Source organism: Chelonus insularis, unplaced genomic scaffold (genome assembly GCF_013357705.1).
Source record: "Chelonus insularis isolate UGA/USDA-ARS -01 unplaced genomic scaffold, ASM1335770v1 contig_75_pilon, whole genome shotgun sequence".
Taxonomy (NCBI): Eukaryota; Metazoa; Arthropoda; class Insecta; order Hymenoptera; family Braconidae; genus Chelonus; species Chelonus insularis.
The window spans coordinates 835,887-855,636 of NW_023276737.1; the positions used below are offsets into that span (position 1 = coordinate 835,887).

The window sequence follows — 19,750 nt, forward strand, 5'->3', positions numbered from 1 at the left end:
CGTGGGACATACGGAGAAAAGCATGGAGATGGAATCGTAGTAGCATGGCATAGTCTCCACTCGACTCGACCGGCTGAATCGATCCACGGGCTCTCACCGTTCTACGTAGTCCCGGCGCGCACAACCCCTCTGCTTTTCCCGGCGCTTTTACCTTCTCTCTCTGTCTTTCTCTCTCCCCTTCTCTTTTCCACACACATACACATCTACGTGCGTTTATACTCTCTCCGTATCTTCACTATTTCATCCTGTCTGGTCACGCAAACTCCGGTTCAAAAATTTTATCGTAATTTTATACGAGAGTTCATTTCCACGTCTGACAAGAGACAAAAGGTTTAATTCACTAATTTCGAAACATTTAATAAATTGCATTTGGTATTGCATGAATCAAGAAGTAAAAGATTGGGCCAGCTATTGATGTTAAAAGATATTAAGATTAGAAAATCAATGGAGGAATATAACCACCAAGCTCAATCGTACATGTTCCCTTGGTTCTTGATGCGTTGTGGGATTGCCTAATGGAGAAATTCAGCCCGCTACGGAAACTATTATGTACTACTGCCTCCATTTGGAGTGTATTTAATGCGCGTAATTCTCTATATATGCTGCACTACGTACTCAACAGAGAAACGAGCCAGCGATTCAAAATAGACGGAAACTTTGGAAAGAGAAAAACCAGACAACTCTGAGGTATAGGGAAGAAAAGAGGAATCTACACTAACATAATCGCTAAAGTATGTGCTGGTGTTAGTGTGAGTGTATGACTATATTACACTTGATTTTTATTGAAATTCAAAGCTGAAGTACTTTCGTGAGCTGATACTTTTAGAAGCCATCCTGGATCGCTAGACCTACTTGATCTATAGATAGGAGATACCTTGTTGAAGATAGTTTAGTTTCACAACTCTAATTGAGAGGATGATTAATTGGAGCGGAAAATACGGTGATAGTACATTGGAATAATCCACATTGTGGTCATTATGCACAAGCGCATAAGTATCAATTATCATGGACTGAGAGTTGAAAAGCAAAGAGACTGATTATTGACTCAAATGACTAACTACTGTCATATCTTTCTATTCAAGTTCATTGATCATTTAGTCTAGTCTTATGTAAATGCTGATTATTATACTTTATTAGATCTTGTTCCAGTTAATTTTTTGCTGGTGATATCAAAGTTGTATTCATTATATAGCCATCGTTAAAATCAGGCTTATTGACTTGATCTACTGGATCAAACAAATTAACTGCTCTTTATACATAAATCTTCCAAACTTTCAATTGAATTAAATCATTCTATTTTTGTTTTTGACTGGACTTTGATGAATTAACTCAGCTGCTGAAAAATATTTGAATTATTTTCCTGAATATTTTCGAAGGTCATTAAGTTGAAAATAATAACAAGTTATTGGGTATACAAATGAGTAATGAAAAAAAATATAAATCCTTTGCAATCGAGCTCTAAATTTACTGGGGATAAAAACTAAATTTATCAAGCTTTCAATTACCCCAGTCGCCATTTATCAATTAATACTTTGCGATCAACGGCTAAAGTTGTTGTAATTATCCTAAATTGAAATTTTATTCTGCACATGTGTAGTAAAATGATTTCAAATGAAAGAAGGGAGGGTGCATAACGACAGAAATATAGAATGGTTCAATGAATTATTGCGTTGTTATAATTATATATTAATTATAATATATGATTGTATATTATTCAAATGAAATGAATTGGAATTTTTATCTTTCCATTTATCATCAACATAAATAATATTCAATTGAAATTTAGTATTTGAATTTCTATGTTACGAAAAAAATTTAGTGGTAGAAAAAATATTCATGTAAAAAATATTAATCAATTAAATAATTTTACAATGATGAAATATAATTGAAATAAAATTGGATACAATTATTGAAATCGGTGAGTGGAAGAAACATTCCAGTGATTTATTAATAATCCATTATGAATGAGGGTGGGATCAAACAGCGTATTTTTTTTAAGTATCGAAAGAATTTATAATAATCATGATGGATTTATATTTTATTGAATAAACTGTTTCAATTACAACTAAAATTAATAAGTATTGCAATTTTTATCTACTATTTCATCGAACAAAAAATTTTTTTTTAATAGTTGGAATTTTTGAAAAATAAAACAAAATCTATTAATCATCATTAATCCTGGTTTTTTAAAAATTTCAATATATATAAAAAATATTTTCATAAATATTTTCACCATAAAAAATGAAAAAAACTTAATCAAAAATAAAAAAAAGGTCTCTAAAGTAGATTTTTATTCAAATAGATTCATAAATCGCTGACTGTTCTTTGAAATTAAGTTAAATAAAGCATCAAAAAATTCCCCTTTCATTTATTTAATATGTAAATGGGCCATCAAAAAATGTTTAATTTCAAAAGCTTAAAAAAAGCATATTCAGTGAATAGTTAAAAAATGCAAAAAACTAAGAGGTGTCAGTGAGTCGTTAGTAGGGGATAAAATATCCAATAACAACGTTTGAGCAGTAAACCGTACTATCCGATGCGATGAGCGTTCATTTTTCAATTATTTACCTGAAGTTGAAAGGTGCTTTCGTTCACCTGTGAATTGAGTGTAAAAATAACCACTCGTTGGCGTTGAAAAAATTGTGCTTAGGGAATGAGCGAAAACGTTAATGCATTCTGTTCGGAAGTTTTGTCAGCAGTAGGAGAGAGTTCATTGAACAATTACCAAAGTCTCATCTCAATTGTGTATTTTTCAGACACGTATGGGACAGTACAAGCTGGTTATTAAAAAAGAGAAAGGGACGAAGTAAAAAGGTGATAAGCGGATAATAAAGGAAAAGAAAGAGTACGTAAAATCAATTGAAGCAGTAGCACAAGCGCGCGAGTTGTAATTAAGTAAGGCTGCAATCAATTTACTGCTTGATAGTGCATTAATTTTTAGCCATTTTTTAACTCCAAAATCCGTAAAGAGATTCATAAATTCAACTACTTCTCTATAAGTAGTATTTTAGCATTAAATCATAATGATGATAATGATGATGATGGTAATAATTTATGAAGACAACCTGTATCTCTGTCTATGTAATATTGAAACAAAAAATTACTCCCACCATGACATACACATATATGTATAGAGTGGTCATGCTTTTATAGCTTACTGTCACTCAGAATGGACAGTTATATATACAAAATAAATAAATATTCACTGAGCTGATGGAGTTAACTGACGCTTTCATTGTAAAAATACTCACAGGGTCGATGCATAGTATCACATATTGTCATCTCTGTTATGTATTCCTCACTACTCAAGTTAAGCTCTTTTTTTATTTTTTATTTTATTATTTTGAAAACCATCAAGCGGATATGTTTGCAACCGACAAAAAAAATTTTATCCAACGAAACTATTCAGAGTGGTGCGATTCTCGGTAATTACACTTGCACCTTTTTCAACAGCGCATTCGAGTGCATATATGAATCATAAAAAATCGCAACTAAAAAACAAATAAAAAAATGAATGAAATAAACAAAAAAACATATATATGAGATGTTCTAAAAGGTAAAAGGTTAAAGATCATCAAAGAGACTCGACCTGGCGGCGTTATGGCAGCGATGAATCCTTCTTTTTCTTTAGTTACTAGCATCCAACATCGACTTTGCATTGAAGGTCTGAACATGCGGGTGGGTTATGTATACATGTACGTGCATCGTATATGTTTGAGAGAATTGCGCGTGCGCCCTTTTGCATCAAATACATTGTGGTTATACACACAGATACATGCATTTCTAGTCCCTATAGGGAAATATCCATAATGCGCATTTGCAATTTCAATGGCTCGCCAAGTTGGGGTGTCGAGACGTGGAGGCGCGTAGTACCTCTGGTCTACCCCTTCACCGATATCAGTCTTTCTCAAACCCCTTGGCTCGTGCTTCGTACCAATCCGGCACACGACGCCTATCTCCGCGTTCTTCCCGCTTATTCGGAACGCATACCATAGTCAACGCCGCAAGCGTTTCTCCTCTCCTCCCATTATCCTCTTGTACAATATTCCCCCCTTATGTTCACCAACTAGTCGTAAGATCAAATGGATCCACATTTGTCTCTTTTGTTTTCTACGTGATTCATAGCTTTATCTCGATAGCTTTGGTTTTTCCTTCAATTTGTATGTATTGTCAAGCACACAAAGTTAATTAATGGCTTCTATTTTCGAGGCACTTCATAATTAAACATCTAAATGTAATATTGAGCATCATCTTGACGTTCTTAATTCTTTTGGGAGCAGCAGAAGACAACCAAGTGCGGTACGTCGTAAGATGACGAAAAAAAATGAGGAAGTGGAGCTGAGAGTTGGCAAGAAGCCGAAGGCCAAGCCAGTAACACAGAAGCAAGGAGATCTGACTTGTTAATTTTTCCTGCATAAATTTAAATCGTTTCGCAAGCTTTTAATTGATTCGACCGCCTCTTCACTCTACTTGGAGAAAATCTATTGCGGACACTCGACAAAAAGAGGAAAAAAAAACATTTTATGAAGACTCTTCTTCAGCTTTTACACCTCACTTTATTCACATGCACACTAACACACTATATATACGTGGATCTCTCCTACTTTGTATCCTTTTGATTGAATATACGATAAAAAATTTTTTACCTCTTATTCTCAATCACGGATAAAAACGTTAGACAAATAGGATAATTTCTACAGCGAGAAACGAGTGACAGTTCTACTTGGACCTATATGGAGAATAATTGACTTTGTTACATGGTGAACCACGAACTTCCCCTATTCATTTTCCAATCGATAATCGATTGTACGATACAACAAAGTAGAACTCGTTCAACTGGTAGAGACTTTCCTGGCACTTTAGTCTCAACATGCAAACGATCATTCGTTCTTGTAACATAAAAGCCTATCGAGTCTAATTAGCAACTCAGATAAAAAACTAATAAAAAAAATAAAGTCAGAAATTGTGTAGAGAAAAAAAAACGACTAACTAAAGTAGAAATTCCAGCGAAATAATTTCAACCCTACAAACTTGATGTCTCAACTATTGTTCGCTCGGATGCATCGAGCTGACGAGTTAGAAACTCAGTCCACTCAGAAAAAAAAAACTCTGAGGCATTCTCTCACATGTCAGGCGCCAGAAGTACAAAAGAAAAATTTTTTCGTGCGTCATTGCACTATATTTAAGTGAAAGGGAATGAAAACGTGAGGCTCATGTTGGGATAGGGATGCGAATAGAGTAGTAGGGTTGGAAGTTGTACAGTCCGACCGTGCGAGAGGTCGACAAGAGGGTTGAGAATCAGAGCTCGAGAACTGCGTATCGCGGGTGTAAGTGCTGTTCCATGTACACACGTCCCTTGCGTCCCTGACATTTCTCTCTACCTCGTCTACAAATATAAACTCAGCATTGAGGAAAATTCCGGAATACGAATGTACATCAACTGTGTTGGTGTGTTTGGCAAAAGAGTCATTCGTCGTCTGTTGAAGCGCCAAGTGAGACAAGATGGATATAAAGGACAGAACAGAGAAAGATTCAAGCAGACAAGATTTCTCTTTCCTTTGTTACATAGACAATTCCCTAAAATCGATTAATGGTAAGATCTGCTATATGAGGGGTTTGATGGTAACTAGAGAGACGCAATGACATTCATTATTTGAAATTTGAGTGATTTTATATTATGTTGATATTCTATTTTATCAAACTATCAACTACCCACATGCGAATGCAATCGTTTATATGCAAACGATCATTATTGCCGTAGTAAATGCATTCCAATTTTCGACCCAGCGCTCTTTCATACCAACTCTTATTGGTGAAAATGCGTATGAATGTTTCATCGATTTGTTTGCAACGAGAGAGTGATTACTGACGAAGGTCCCGCTTGATGGCGGATTTGACAGACGATGACATGATTTATTCATGTCTACATAAAATCGATCGTTTCCATTTTCTCTTACTACAATGATTAATGTGTAATGAAACTGAACTTTGGTTCTTGAATTTAATGAATAAGTTTTTTTTTTTGAGAAATTCTGTTAATACAGTCAATCATTATGAAAAATTCATATCCATTAAAAGCTTTCGGTACATATTTAGAGTTTCGAATAATCTTACTAAATATTTCAGTTCTACAGTGTTATAGTAAAATAATGGATCAATTATTAATTTGTATTGAAAGAGTTTTTATGTTATTAAATAATGCATCCTTGTGTAGAATCCTGATATTTTTTTCTAAAAAGTTGTTCGGATAGATTTTTTTATCATGAAAAAAGAGATGGGTAGATGAAATAAAGCTTTAAACGATTCTTGAATTCTTGAAAAATATTGAAGCTTAAAAAAATTTATAGTGAAACTATTTTGTAAAATATTTCTGGACAAGTTTTTAAAAATAAAAGTTCAATTAATTTTTTTTTTTTTTTAAATTACTTTTGAGTAATATTTTTTTTGTGATGTAAAATTTTTTTTCTATCACATTGAATTCTTGTGAATGTTTATATAGATATATGTCATATTGTCTTGTTCAGTATTTTGAGTATTTTACTTCTAGGTAAATTGTAACATCGAATGAAGACTCTATTTTAAACAGTAAAAGCCTTAAAAAATTCTACATCGATAAAAGTCATCTTTGAATTTTAAAAGTGAATCATATAATTCTTTCAATGGTAATTAAAAATAACGTTACAGAAAAATTATTAAAATTAGATTGTGTTTTGAATAATTTTCTATTGAGTAGTTTCAAAGTTAAATATTAATTTTCTCTTCGTTAACATATAATTAAAATTTTTTCTATTACCCTCATTAAAAATATTTAAATTAAATAAATGTAGTGATGTGAAAATTATTCAATAAAAATGGAAACGTTTATTAACATTATGTAACAATAATTAAAAAAAAAGTAAAAACAAAAATGTAACAGCATAATTTTGTTAAAAGTATCTCCTTTAAAAGATCTTATACTTAAAAAGACTGGATGGAAGATGGGTTAGTGTTTTCCTGAAACTATCTGAAGCTGACACGAGAGTGACCGAGCGATAAATTGCCCATCGCAGATATAAACGGATATATCTTCAACTTTTGCCCAGACACTCGGTTACCGTTTCGAACTGATCGAACGGAGTTCCATGAAAGTTATTTAATTCTGCGAATCTGAGGTTTTCTTCGATTTCCTCTGATCGATAGAGAAAAATAAGTTGTCATAAGAAATCTATATCTAACTATTCTCCAACAAATATCCAAAATATATATAACAAATATATATAACAAGGACCACTGACGATATCATTTAATGAATACTTTGTATAACAAACATAGCTGGTATTCCGGAAGTTTCTTGTTGGAGTGCAAGGTCCAAAGCTTGGCTTAAGTCCGAAGGATATTCACGAGTTTCGGTGATAAGTGATCCTAGTTCCTGGAGTGAAACTCTAATTAATACCTCGCCGCTTCGTTTGAGCTCGTGACATATGAGTCAGTCGGTCGAGTACAGAATTACGGCGGAAGTACATCGCACCACTGGCATCCTTTATGCCTTCTACGTTTACCCATTTGTTATCAATGAATAGCGACTATTCACTAGCTCATACAATTTACAAACTTCCCTTTAGCATCATGATGATTCTGACAAGATTATTTGAATAATTTAAACAACTGTTAATATTAATGTAAATACCTAAACCTGTTGATGGAATAAATTACACTATTGTTTAAGTTTCTTCTGAAAAATTATCCTCAATTTTACTTTCAAGATGGAACCTGAAATAAATACAAATAGATAATTTCCTTAATTCATAAAAGAGGGAATAAGAATTAAAATTTAAATGAAGACACAGAGTTGAAATGTCAAAACAATAATAATAAATTTAAAATACTGCCATGATGTTTTTGAAGCTTAAATAAATCTTGACTGCATTGGTTGTGAAGAATTGAATTGAAATTCAACGTCCTCCGAATTCTCTCACGAACTTCTAGCCGTGTATATATACCTGTGTAGTTTCAGTTTTTCAGATTGAAACTCTTGTTGCCTCACTAAGCTTACTCTTTACTTTCATTCTGAATGTAACGAGCCAACAATGTCGACGTTACCAATTGAGCAAACATTTGCATTTTTCATTTAAAGAGTACTTGAAAATTTTGATTACACTCAATTATTGTTTTTTTTACATAATTTCCCGATAAAACAGTTAAATTAATTGAGGTTCCAAAATAAAGAAAGATGTAGTTATTATTCAAGCAAAATAGAGACATATTCTTAGTTTACATGTCTGTCCCCTATAGGTAGTTGAATTCTCCGTAAGATCGAAATCTTGGCACGAGAAATTATTAATTAAAATCATACTAAGAGAGCTTTACCAGGCTTATATAATACTTACACAATCGCACCTACCACAACCCTCGTCTTTACGTCCCAGGCACGTTGGCCGATTACACGCGGCGGTATTGATTAAACCCCAACACCACTTGCCAGAGAGACCTCTGGGCCGCCAGTCCGCAGCCCAGAGCTTTCGGAAGGGTCGCACTAGCAATTAATATTATTTATCGACGTCTTAATCGGCCCACCACATCTGACTAGCGTCGAGCTCTCTTGCTCTTTGGTCTCTGGCCCCAGCAGCGTGTTAAGAGACAGGGAAAGTTCAGGATTCGCGTGATTTCTCACATGGATAACTGGGATACTCAGACATACTAGAGTATCTTATCGTTGGATTTTACTCAATGAAAAACGCAACTGATTTATCGCACTTTGTACTCACTACTGAGTTTAAGATTTTCGAGATCGAAAATAAACCTTTTAGGATTTTCTCCGATTTCGGTTGGAAATGATGAGAACGAATGATATCAAAGATAGGAAAACTACTTGAATATTGATGATAGTTTTCTGATGTTTAGGAAGTAAAATCGATTTTTGTCCTCAATTCGAGGACTTTTTTTTTGAAGGAATATTTTTGAGTGATTATGTATCATCAAAGAACTGTAATTATGACAAATGATACTTTAAACTAGGAGAAACCTATTTAAAAAGTGGCAAAAAATCAATTTCGACTTTTTATTTTAATTCTTGCCAATGATACTTATAAACAGATCGCCAAATTTACGTCGAATTTAATCGAAGACTTAATTAATTTTCACATTGGAAGCAGGATTTTTTTACATTTAAACTTTTTTTTTAAGCTATACAATGAAGGAATTATCATAAAACTGTGAATGATATGGTTTATAAATAAAAAAGATATATTTATTATAAACGATCTCGATACTTAAAAATATTTATGAAATAATTAAACACGAATTATAGAAAAAATTCACTACATTTAGAGTTTTCAAAAAAAAAAAAAAATATTCGAAAGTTGGCAAGCCCTGAGGGTCAAACGACTCACAACAAGTTTTATCTCAAAAGCGTCCTTTTATTCATGAAAAACAATTGACAAACATGAGTCTGCAGTAATTTAATCCCATGAGGCGGAAGTGACAATGTGTAACATGATAAAAATCTCAACAGAGATAATCGACGTTGCCATTTAATATTTTAGTTTTTATTTATATTTTACACCAAGGTAATTTATCATACCTTTACATAAATCATTTTATGAAAGATGAATTCGATTGCTGAACGAATATAACGGTCTTTGGCACACTGGGAACTATAAGACGAACGACATTCGAGGGCGGAAAGAACTTCCTCTGAATCGACTCATGCCGGAACTTTCTTTTTCCCTTATCGCGATGAACCATTTATGGAACGTTGCTCGAACTCTGCCACTTGGCAACATGATCCGTTATAGATGGAGCAGGGAATTGCGTATGAAATCAAACCCTTAGTCCATTTTTATGATTAAAAGCACGAAATGTTTGTAATAATTTATTACGAAAAGAAAATTAACTTCTTCTGTTGCTGTTGCTATTTACGTCTATAAATTACCATTGGATTCATAATCATCAGTCCTTGATATAACTACAAGTAATTGGAATCTTATGAAAACTTTTTAAAAATGTCTCCCTTGATATCGAAAACTTTAAATCCGATATATACAGCTGCGTCTATAATTGCACTCAGTGGAGTGGAAAATTTTTCGAGGAAAAAAAAGAACCAGTAAAGTTAAACTGAAGATGTAGGAAATGAGTATAAGGTACAAGATGATGTTCATTAAATAAGACTCATCAAAGATAAAGAGATAAGTTGAGCAGATATCTTGATAATATACTGTACATCTCATTAGCAAATCGTATAAAGTTAGTTTTATAAAGTCTAATATACTTTATGTACTCGAAAATTGATCATTCTCCAGACTCAAATATTAAGTTTGAAGATGATTGAGATGATCAGAGTCCTTAGAAAAAAGGGAAAGAAAGTAAGAGCTATACATGATCACTGGTAGTAGAACAGGCGTAAGTAAGATGAAAGCTGTAGTGCAATTGGTATCGTATTTTCCGCGAAATTCATTATCGTTTACTACCATCACGATCACTTGAAACCCATGAGAACCTTGATGAGAATTCCCGACTCTATAAGTCCTAACCACTTTCCGCTTGCAAGACTTGTACTTTATTAAAGTACTCGTGAACTAAACTTGGTATTGAAATATTAATTAGAGCACGCTAAAGAGAAATAGTAGATTACCTCAACGATAAAAACTTGATAAAACGATAAAGAAGTTTGAGTGGCGATTTATAAAAGTACATTAAGCTATCTGTAAGAGTGGTAGTGAGTGAATAAAAAAGTACTTGAAAATATTTGAAATTATCGGGAGAATTTTAATGATTGGAAAAATAAAAAGAAACATCATAGACACATTCACAAATATGTGGGGAAAATATTTTTCCATCGCTGGCATTGATCTTCTCATATATATGGGCGATGCGCCAATTCGCCCCTTTGAATTCGACTGCAATGCCGGATACTAGTATTTTCATTTCCGGACTGCGGCCATCTATAACCATTGGCTTTGACCAAATGTAAATCCATAAATGAAGGATTCATTTCCGACTATTATAAAGATTAAAATTAAATCGCTGGTAGTTATTTCTTTTTAAGCTTGAACAGAATCTATTCAAAGCCTGCAGGTACTGTGCTTGTCGAACTTAGTACTTCTTCGAACTTTAACAGCCAGTCTTGCAATTAGCAATAGTCCATTCAACTAGGACTGCTTAATTAAGCTTAGCTTCGACTCTCGTAGTTTCGGAATCGAGAATTGGTTGACTCTGGTTAGGCTTGGACTGTGAGTAACTCCAACCATGTCGTTTAGATGCGGTTGTGAGAATCCTGCGGCATCCTAGTCGCGCGTTATTCCCGCTTTCTCGCTTCTATTTGCCTCTTGATCTACTAAAGATCTTCAATTGCGCGTAAAATTTTTACTATTTTACTTTCCAATTATTATTATTATCAGGTAAAATAAAATTCAATAAAAAATAGTTTCGGTGTTTTTCTTCATCTTTTTTTTTTGGACTTATTGAACTGACAACTTGAAATCACGCAGTAGACATAGAAGGATGTGTAATTTCCTATCGGCAAAGTGGATTCACACGCTGTCCTCTTTGCTTGCAACCACAAGGTTGAATTTACTTTCGACAGAAGTGTGACTCGGTAGACTTGGCCGTTTCCGCAGTCGTGCTTTATTCACCACAGACTCGTATGCATAAATCGAGTCCTTATCACAAGAAGTTAGTCTTCACTATTTTCATTCTCGTGTAAGTCTTAAAAATGATAGAAAGATAGAGAATATATACATGGAGAATGTACAGTTAATATAATCATAAAGTTTCATTAAGCAATTGTTCACTAGATGCTCTTTATCATTTTAATTACAACTTTACCGTGAGAATTATTTATTGAATAAATTACATAGTAGTATCCTTCTTAATGCTTTTTTTTAGTTAATTTATTTAAAAATTAAAATAATATTTTATTCATTATGATAAAATTAATGTTAATATTAATATTCATTTAGCTCGTTTAGACACTACATATTTTGGATCCTTTCCTTCTTTCTGGAATATGAATTCTGGAATATGAATTCAATTAAAAACTTTTCAATATACTCTATTATGGTGTATAATTTCTATAAAGTAATAATGAAAATTTTCAAGCTTAAAATAATCATCTCAAAAATTTACAACTCGTTTATTTCTATTTAAATTATTTTTGTAAATATATAGAGTTTTCATCTCATGTCTGCAAGAAAATAAATTAGAAAAAGAACATTCAGAACATTTAAAACTAATTTTAATCATTAATTTGACAGATTGATATAAAATTGATCTTTTTAACCTTATTCTACTTATGCCAGCCTTTTTTTAATCCAGACTTTTTAATATCAAATTAAGCATTGCAATTTTTTTGAATGATAATAATGACCTTTTTTTGACAGTAATTTACTAATTTAAACATATGATGATAGGTATTTTCCAATTAAACTATCAAGTCTTCAACAATTAAATATTAAACAAAATTGTATTTTAAATTTAAAAACTCTTGGAGAGTAAAATTTCAATAGGTCAATCACCAGCATTGCATGAAGAGTAATAAAAGAAAATGATTTAGCACAATTTAAATTCTCAAAGAGGTATTTATTGTCACTTCATAAATTGTACAAAATGTAATATAGCATTAAAAGGCTAGTAAGAACAAATAAAGTAGAAAATATTTAAAGTTTTTCTTTCAATTCATTTAAAAAACTTCGACGTTTATTAATGTTTGATTTTTAATAAATTCACCTCAGGACTGAGAGTACATTAAAAATAGTTACAACAAAAAAATCTCGTAATTGTCACTTATACCTTAAACCTATACTGCTAATCAACCTAATTTCTAACTTGTAAAACACACAAACGGGTCGACAGTTGTACTAACGAGGTTATCCCTTGTTAGGCATCGAACCCTACTTCCAAGTCGACGAGACATCCTAACAGCCCAGCAAAAAATGCTGTTAGACACGTGCTAAAATTCACAAAATCATTGAGATTTTTATTCAACGTAAATACAGATAAAAAATTATGTAGTTAATATACTAAAATGGTTCAGTGGAGATTTGAATCAGTTAAAAGTATTGAAAATAGATAAAAAATGTAGTCAATGGATTGTCAATTTCAATACTCTGATAAATCTATTAATGAACACAAATCTGATTTGAAAATATTTTTCTCATCCAATACAGCTTTTGATAAAAATAAAAGATATTATTTCATATAAAGAAATAAAAATTCGCTGATTCAACACTGACAATTTGTAAGAATAATCTAAGAAAGAGAAAGCAAATCCACGCGAATTTTTACGCAATTGTATGAAGGGAGAGTTGTGAAGTAACGTAGTGAAGCAGAAGCTTGCAAGCGTCGGCACTTTGGCATGCACTGAGGATAAATCTCTTCGTTGAATTTTTTGTCATCTTCCTTGGTTTTTTTTCATCACTTTTTCTCTTTTATAAAAATAGTATTCAATCTACAGTAAAGACCCTGGATTTTCATGTATGCATTATATGAATTGATTTTTTCTACATCTGCGAACAACATAAACGTGATTATAAAAGTAAAAAAGAAAAAAAAATGATATTCAGTGTAAAAAAAAAATGTTTCTAATCTCTCAAATAGGTCAGAGCTTTAAAAATAAGGTCGTTCATTCTTGTTAAAAAATAAAAAATTGATTACATGAAGCTTTGAAAAGATGCATAAGCATCATAGTAATAGACTATAAAAAAATTTATAGATATTGGTTAGATATCATACAAGAATGCAGTTGTGGAAAAATCTTGGCTTGAGATTATCCCCGAGGAGACGTTAGACATTTGCACCGTTGCTAGGGAGTCGGCTTATGTTGCATCATATCAACAGAAGTCCTTTTAGAATCGAAAGTGAGTGGACGATCGACGATCTCAAGTATGGAATAAAATAGCCACACTATTTCCTTCAGATTACATGAGATCAAGCAAATAGCATAAGAGCTACTTTCACGTACTTTATTATTTCAACCTTTACTTCCTTCTCCATATGCTGAAAATAGCCTTGAACATCTGCACCATTATTATTTCCATCTTGAGCCTTATTTTTATCAAATAAATTCACTTTTTTATTTTATTTCTCAAAAGAAGGAACACCAAAAAAGTTTTTTAAAAAGCTCGGGTAATTTTGGGGGACGATCATTTACAGTAAGAAAACGATGGGGGTTGTGAACTCGGTAAGCCACGAGGTCATTTCCTTTGGAGTAAAGTCTAAAGCCTGAAATCAGCTTACACCAATAGGTAACCGGACATAAAGGCCAAGTAGTCTTCGTGAAGGCTGCCAGGTCTGACTTTCTTGTCTACTCTTTTCTCTCCCTCGTGTCTTATAAAACCACAATGGCACCTTGGCTTCTTCTTGCTCTCCTCCTTCTCTTCTCGATCTCAGTAACGCGAAAGTAAAAAAGTGGAAAAGTCTTGCTGGTAGTAGAGAGAAGAAAGTAGGTTGGCAGAAAGTAGACGAGACCAGTGGCTGGTGCGGTACCAAAGAGTAAAACAAGAAGGATCGAAAGACAGCAATGGGCGAGGTTAGAAAAAGAAAATAAAAAGAATCAGAGTGCAGGTCCGACCCAACGACTATATCGTCTTTATACTGGAGAGAAATGTGGATAAGTATGTGAGTGTGTACGAGACGTTGATATGTGTATATGTGTGTAACACTAAAATGTGAGCGTGCAACCGTAACACGTTCGCGGTACACGAACGTGCGCTTTTACAATACATTCGTGGCATACAGAGTCACAAAGGAAAGGAAAGCAGAACGAATGGGTGGAGAGAAGGAATAAAGGGGTAAGGGATTGTCGACAAGATTTATCGAAAAGTCGAGAAGTTGCCGACTGAAGCGCTGGCGCCAAGACTGCTCCATTCTGCACCACGATGCAACTATTCTGATCTTTTAACAGAGACGACATGGACCTTGGAGAGAGATGGATAATGTTTTAGACGGGATTAACTGTCCTTTAGATAAGGATTTCACTAGTCTCGATAAAGCATGACCCCTGCCACAACCATCCATCCGTCTACTAACAAACGTCTGTCTTACACTAATCACTGTCAGCCTCATGTTAAATATAATTGACATTTAAAAACATCAAGTGTCAATTTTTGCGGATTATACCGTGCTAAAGTTAAGAATAGAACTTATTAAATTTCAATGCAGAAACCCTGTAAGTCTTTAAAGTTATTTGCATTAACCTACGGAAATTAATTGAAGGTAAACTGTATACTTGACTTGAAGCTAATTTTACTGAGCAGCTTGCAAATTGCAAATTGATCGCTAAGAAAAATAAATAGACGATTTAAGTAGAAGGAGAGGTGAAGGCAGAAAGAAGAAGCACGCGGTGGGTGAGACAAAGTTTTTCGATCAATTTCATCTCCCACAGGAAGTCTCTTAATTTCAAAGAGTCAAACTTTGGAAAATCTTGTAAAGTCCTAGTGAATTCCAAGCCTGATGTCCACGAGAGAGCAAAAAATTGAAAAAAAAAAACATTGAAATCAAGAGTTCAATGCATATATACGCGCGAGCAAATCGAAGCAGAGGGCCAGAGAGAATGGAAAACGGCGGACAATTCTCTCGACAATTTAGTCGGGCAGAATGCCAAGTTCGGCAAAGAGAAAAGTACCAAGAAGTAAAAATGGGAGACTACTAGTCGATTCAACTAATTCAAGTTGCTTAGCACGATTCGACGACTTCCCTTAACACTCCCTCTTCCCTCCCCATTTCAGTTGAAACCGTTTCTATAGATATGTATACGTTATATCTTATAACAGTACTCAAGTTCACAATAATCTCAATGCAGATATTCTCGGTGTTGCCTCAACATTATGCATCCAAAAGGTAGTCTTGGGTGTCCGAGGTGGGTCGTGAACTGTCTCTACGTTGTTATTCGTTATACGAAGACGCAGGACTGTTATAACTTGAATAAACTTGGTGGTGCACCCTCGAGCACATTGAACACACACCGATACAGTTGGACAGTCTCTTTGCTGTCGCGAAAGACCGATATAACTCCTTCTCGAATCGAGTTAGTGTTTCTTGCGATTTAATTGGCCGCCTGCTGCTTCGAATCGTTGCCTTGAAGCCTTGGAGTTAGTCTGGGTTTCGCATCTACTCCTTTGATGTCGTTCACTCTTCCGTGCGACTAAATTACTATCATAAGAATCTGCTGTAACGAAAAGCTGCCACACCTCTCTACTAGATATCTCTTTGTATTTTCTTTGATATTATTCAAGAAGTTTCTGAATAAATTAGTTGAAAATTGATTAATTTATTGAATTTATATACTTGCTTGATACACCTGATTACACATTATCAGGATTATATATATCTTTCATGTAATATTGCTCGAGAAGTTCAGTAAATTACATGGATTTACAATTTTCTCTTATCCGCCAATTATCGATTACTTGTTAGATCGCTTCTTTGCTAATTATTAGTAATATTACTTGTAAACAACCTCAGAGATGCTTGATTCAATTCTATGCAGAGCTTATTTGCAATTTCTCTTGTTTCATCTATTTTTGATGCTTTAATGAAAGATTTTTTATCAAGCAATTATTATTCCTTAGCGACGCATCTTGTAAGCTGTAGGAAATAAACATAGCTATAATTTCATTGAACATTCTTTAAAAAAATCCGGAAGAATTTATTGAGTACCATTTTTTTCTACAAACTTAAATCTTTTTTTTCTCTTACTTTTATTTTCATGTCAACATCAATTTTTTATTAAATTCAAATAATCATTTCACTCCAAGTTATTTTTTATCAAACTTATATGCAATCAAATAAATGCGAATTTTTAAATTTAAAAGGAAGGAGTATTATTGAAACAAAAAAACTTTATCTTTAGCAGTTATCAATCTTAAATCGATTGTATGGCAAAGCGTCTAAACTCTAAACCTTGGCAAACAAACTTTCCTGTAGAAATACGTAGCTTGCTACCAATACATAACTCACCTTTAACAGCACAGTAGGTCAATAACAAAATAATATCGAAAAAAAGATGTCATAAAACATTCACCAACAATTTATTCATAAGTTAACACCGTTCAAAGTCATAAAGATAATTTGAGCCATCAGAGTCCATAGATAAACATGACAGGAGTGGGTGCAGAAAATCGAGTGAACGTCAGAGGCTTTATTACGAAGCAGAGTTAGGTAGATGCAACATTAAATAGAATTACAACTGACGGGATCTCTTTTCGCGCGGTGGCGATGAAAATGATAAGTCGAGATTTGCTTGGTTATTGTGGTGGTAGCCTGGTGATACGCCGCGGCGAGCTCATTTGTGCGACGTCAGGCAGCGCAGCGAACGAAGCAAATGAAATTTCTAGGGTAACGTTACACCTTGGGAGCATGAGCGCCGAAGCGAGCATACTATGGCATTGTATACCTCCGGAGAGAAGACACTCGATCGTAGGACTCCATTTGCGGTTTAGCATAATGGGAACCCAACGCGCCCGGGCCCCAAGGCCACCCGCGCATTCGCTCAAAGCGCTCGGGTGGAAGTAGAGAAAGACGATGGCGATGCCACTACTCCCATCTGCCCGGATCTCTGCGCGACGTTAACGCGACCACATTCAGGGGATAAAAATAAATAAGCTAGAAAGAGTGAAGCGTGGTTGGAAAGTAGACACCCGCTGGGGATACCACCGACAATGCTCCATGCAGCACAAAAGTATTTTCTCGAGACAGCCGCGGGAGGGTGAGATAAAGAATAAGAATAAAAGTGTGTTTAGGAAAAAAAACTTTTATCCGTGCATGCTTGTCTCTGTCACGACAATCATTTGCTTCTTGAATTAGTAATTAGTTGGAATTGAAACTAGAGATTATCTCATTCAGGATATTTTTTTCGACGTGATTTTTTGGTTGTAACTCGGGTATTTTGAAACTCAAATTATGCTTGAGTACAAAACAAATATCCCCAGATGTCTATTCAATATTTCTCGAGGCGAATAGATAATTTACATGACAATTCCAACGCTTTCATGGATATTATCAGCATTTAAACTTGACAATAACCAAGAAGGCTTTACAAAATTCTCTTTTGTTAAATAATTGTTTTCACAAAAAAAAATTACTCTTCTAGTACATATGTATTTGATCCATTTTGACTGAGCTTTGCTAATTGATAAAGATGTTTTGAAAGAAGAAAAGTAATTGAGACAATTAAAAAATTTTTCAGATCGCGAGGAAGTGATGAGGGGTGTCGGATAAAAAAATCGTCGCGCAGGCGCCTGATCCGAGTCCCGGAAAGATGCCGCCATTCTCCAGGGTCCTACTGAGCCCATTGCTGCTTTTAGTGCTTACAGCAGGCAGCCTGGCTTACAATTCACGGCAACCAGGTGAGAGAATGATAATGTTCTTTCCATATATCCTTGTCTATCGCATAATTTTGGCTTTTCGTGTCCCTAGAGATGACGTATGAACTGTTAGAGTACCGGAACCTTTGAACGACCCACACGAATAGTACGAATATTAACGCATCACTGTGTGCAAGTTGAGTCTTCTATGAATAATGTATGACCAACCACGAAATGCACGAGTGGACTACTAGCTTTAAAATTGCCACTTTGGAAAATTTTCCTTCCCTCTTCCTTGTCTCACTTGATACCTCGGGTCCAGTCAGTTCTCTCTCCAATCTTTGAAACGATTTACCTAAAATTGAATTACACACTCGGCTTATTTCGTTCCTTTCTCTATTATTACTATTTCCATTGCAAATGTCTCCCAACTGTCGAAAATTCATCCAGAAAATTTTCACAAGTCTCTACCCACAACTACAGTCGATGTCCTTAAGTTGATTATTTTTTTATGTCAATATTAAATCTGATATATTGTAATCGCTAAGTTGCGTGCTAAATGTCCGACCAAAAAAGTAGAAAGTTTGTAATCTTACTAGTACTTTGAGACTTATAAAAGTTATATAGAGAAAACCGGCAATAATTAGCGGTTCAGAACATTGTGTACTTTGAGAGAAGATTAACATGAGAAAAGTAGTATATTGTGAAACATTTTTATAAAAATAGTGATAATGATCCTTCTTTCGAATGTTTTTCTGATAAGCTTTTGCTTGTCTTGAGGTTAATTTGTTCAGTAAACTAGAAAAAAAGAGCAATACAAGTGTAAGCTATAATAAAACAAAACGGAAAGTGATGATAGAAAAATTTTAATTTTAAGTCATCTTTAAAAATGAATAATTTAGGGTTCAGTCACAACTCATTATTTTTTTTGAATCTTTAAAAATGTTTTCTATTTATAAAAAAAATGAATACTTAATTTACTATTTATAGAACTATTTTTGAGTAAAAAAGTTTTAATGTAAACTTGGTACTTTCAACACATTTAGATTTACCAATTTATATTTCATTTTATTTTATTTATATTCTATGTTCTTATAGTACGTTTTATTTTTTTATTCATTACACAAGATCGATGTGAAAAACCGAAATTGTTAAATGTAACAGAATTATAACTGAATCCGCGGTAGAATAAAAAGCTTTTACATCGCTAAAAACAATTTTTAATTCAAAAGTAGCTTTTTAAATTTTATATTCTGCCATTAATTTATTTTTTCTATCTTTCATCATTTTTACGGTTCTCTATATATTCCATTAAATTTATAAACATTATTCTGCTGGATTAACTTTCAAAAAAGTCATGATTAATCTATATCATATTTACGATATTGGACAGGCTTTAATACTAAGTTGAGTGAATCAGTAGTATTTTCTGCTTTACCTCGTTAGTGTTGATGCACAACTAAACTAACGTG

General features: G+C 33.6%; 1 protein-coding gene across 1 annotated transcript in view; it reads left to right on the forward strand.

Annotated features, from left to right (window-relative positions):
* The window catches only part of LOC118071177 (uncharacterized), an 82,381-nt gene that overhangs the window by 24,008 nt on the left and 38,623 nt on the right, over positions 1–19,750 (forward strand). The window contains exon 2 of the mRNA XM_035090170.1: positions 18,161–18,320. Within this exon, the coding sequence (XP_034946061.1) occupies positions 18,233–18,320 (88 nt within the window). The 5' untranslated portion in view covers positions 18,161–18,232. The remainder of the gene's footprint in view (positions 1–18,160; positions 18,321–19,750) is intronic.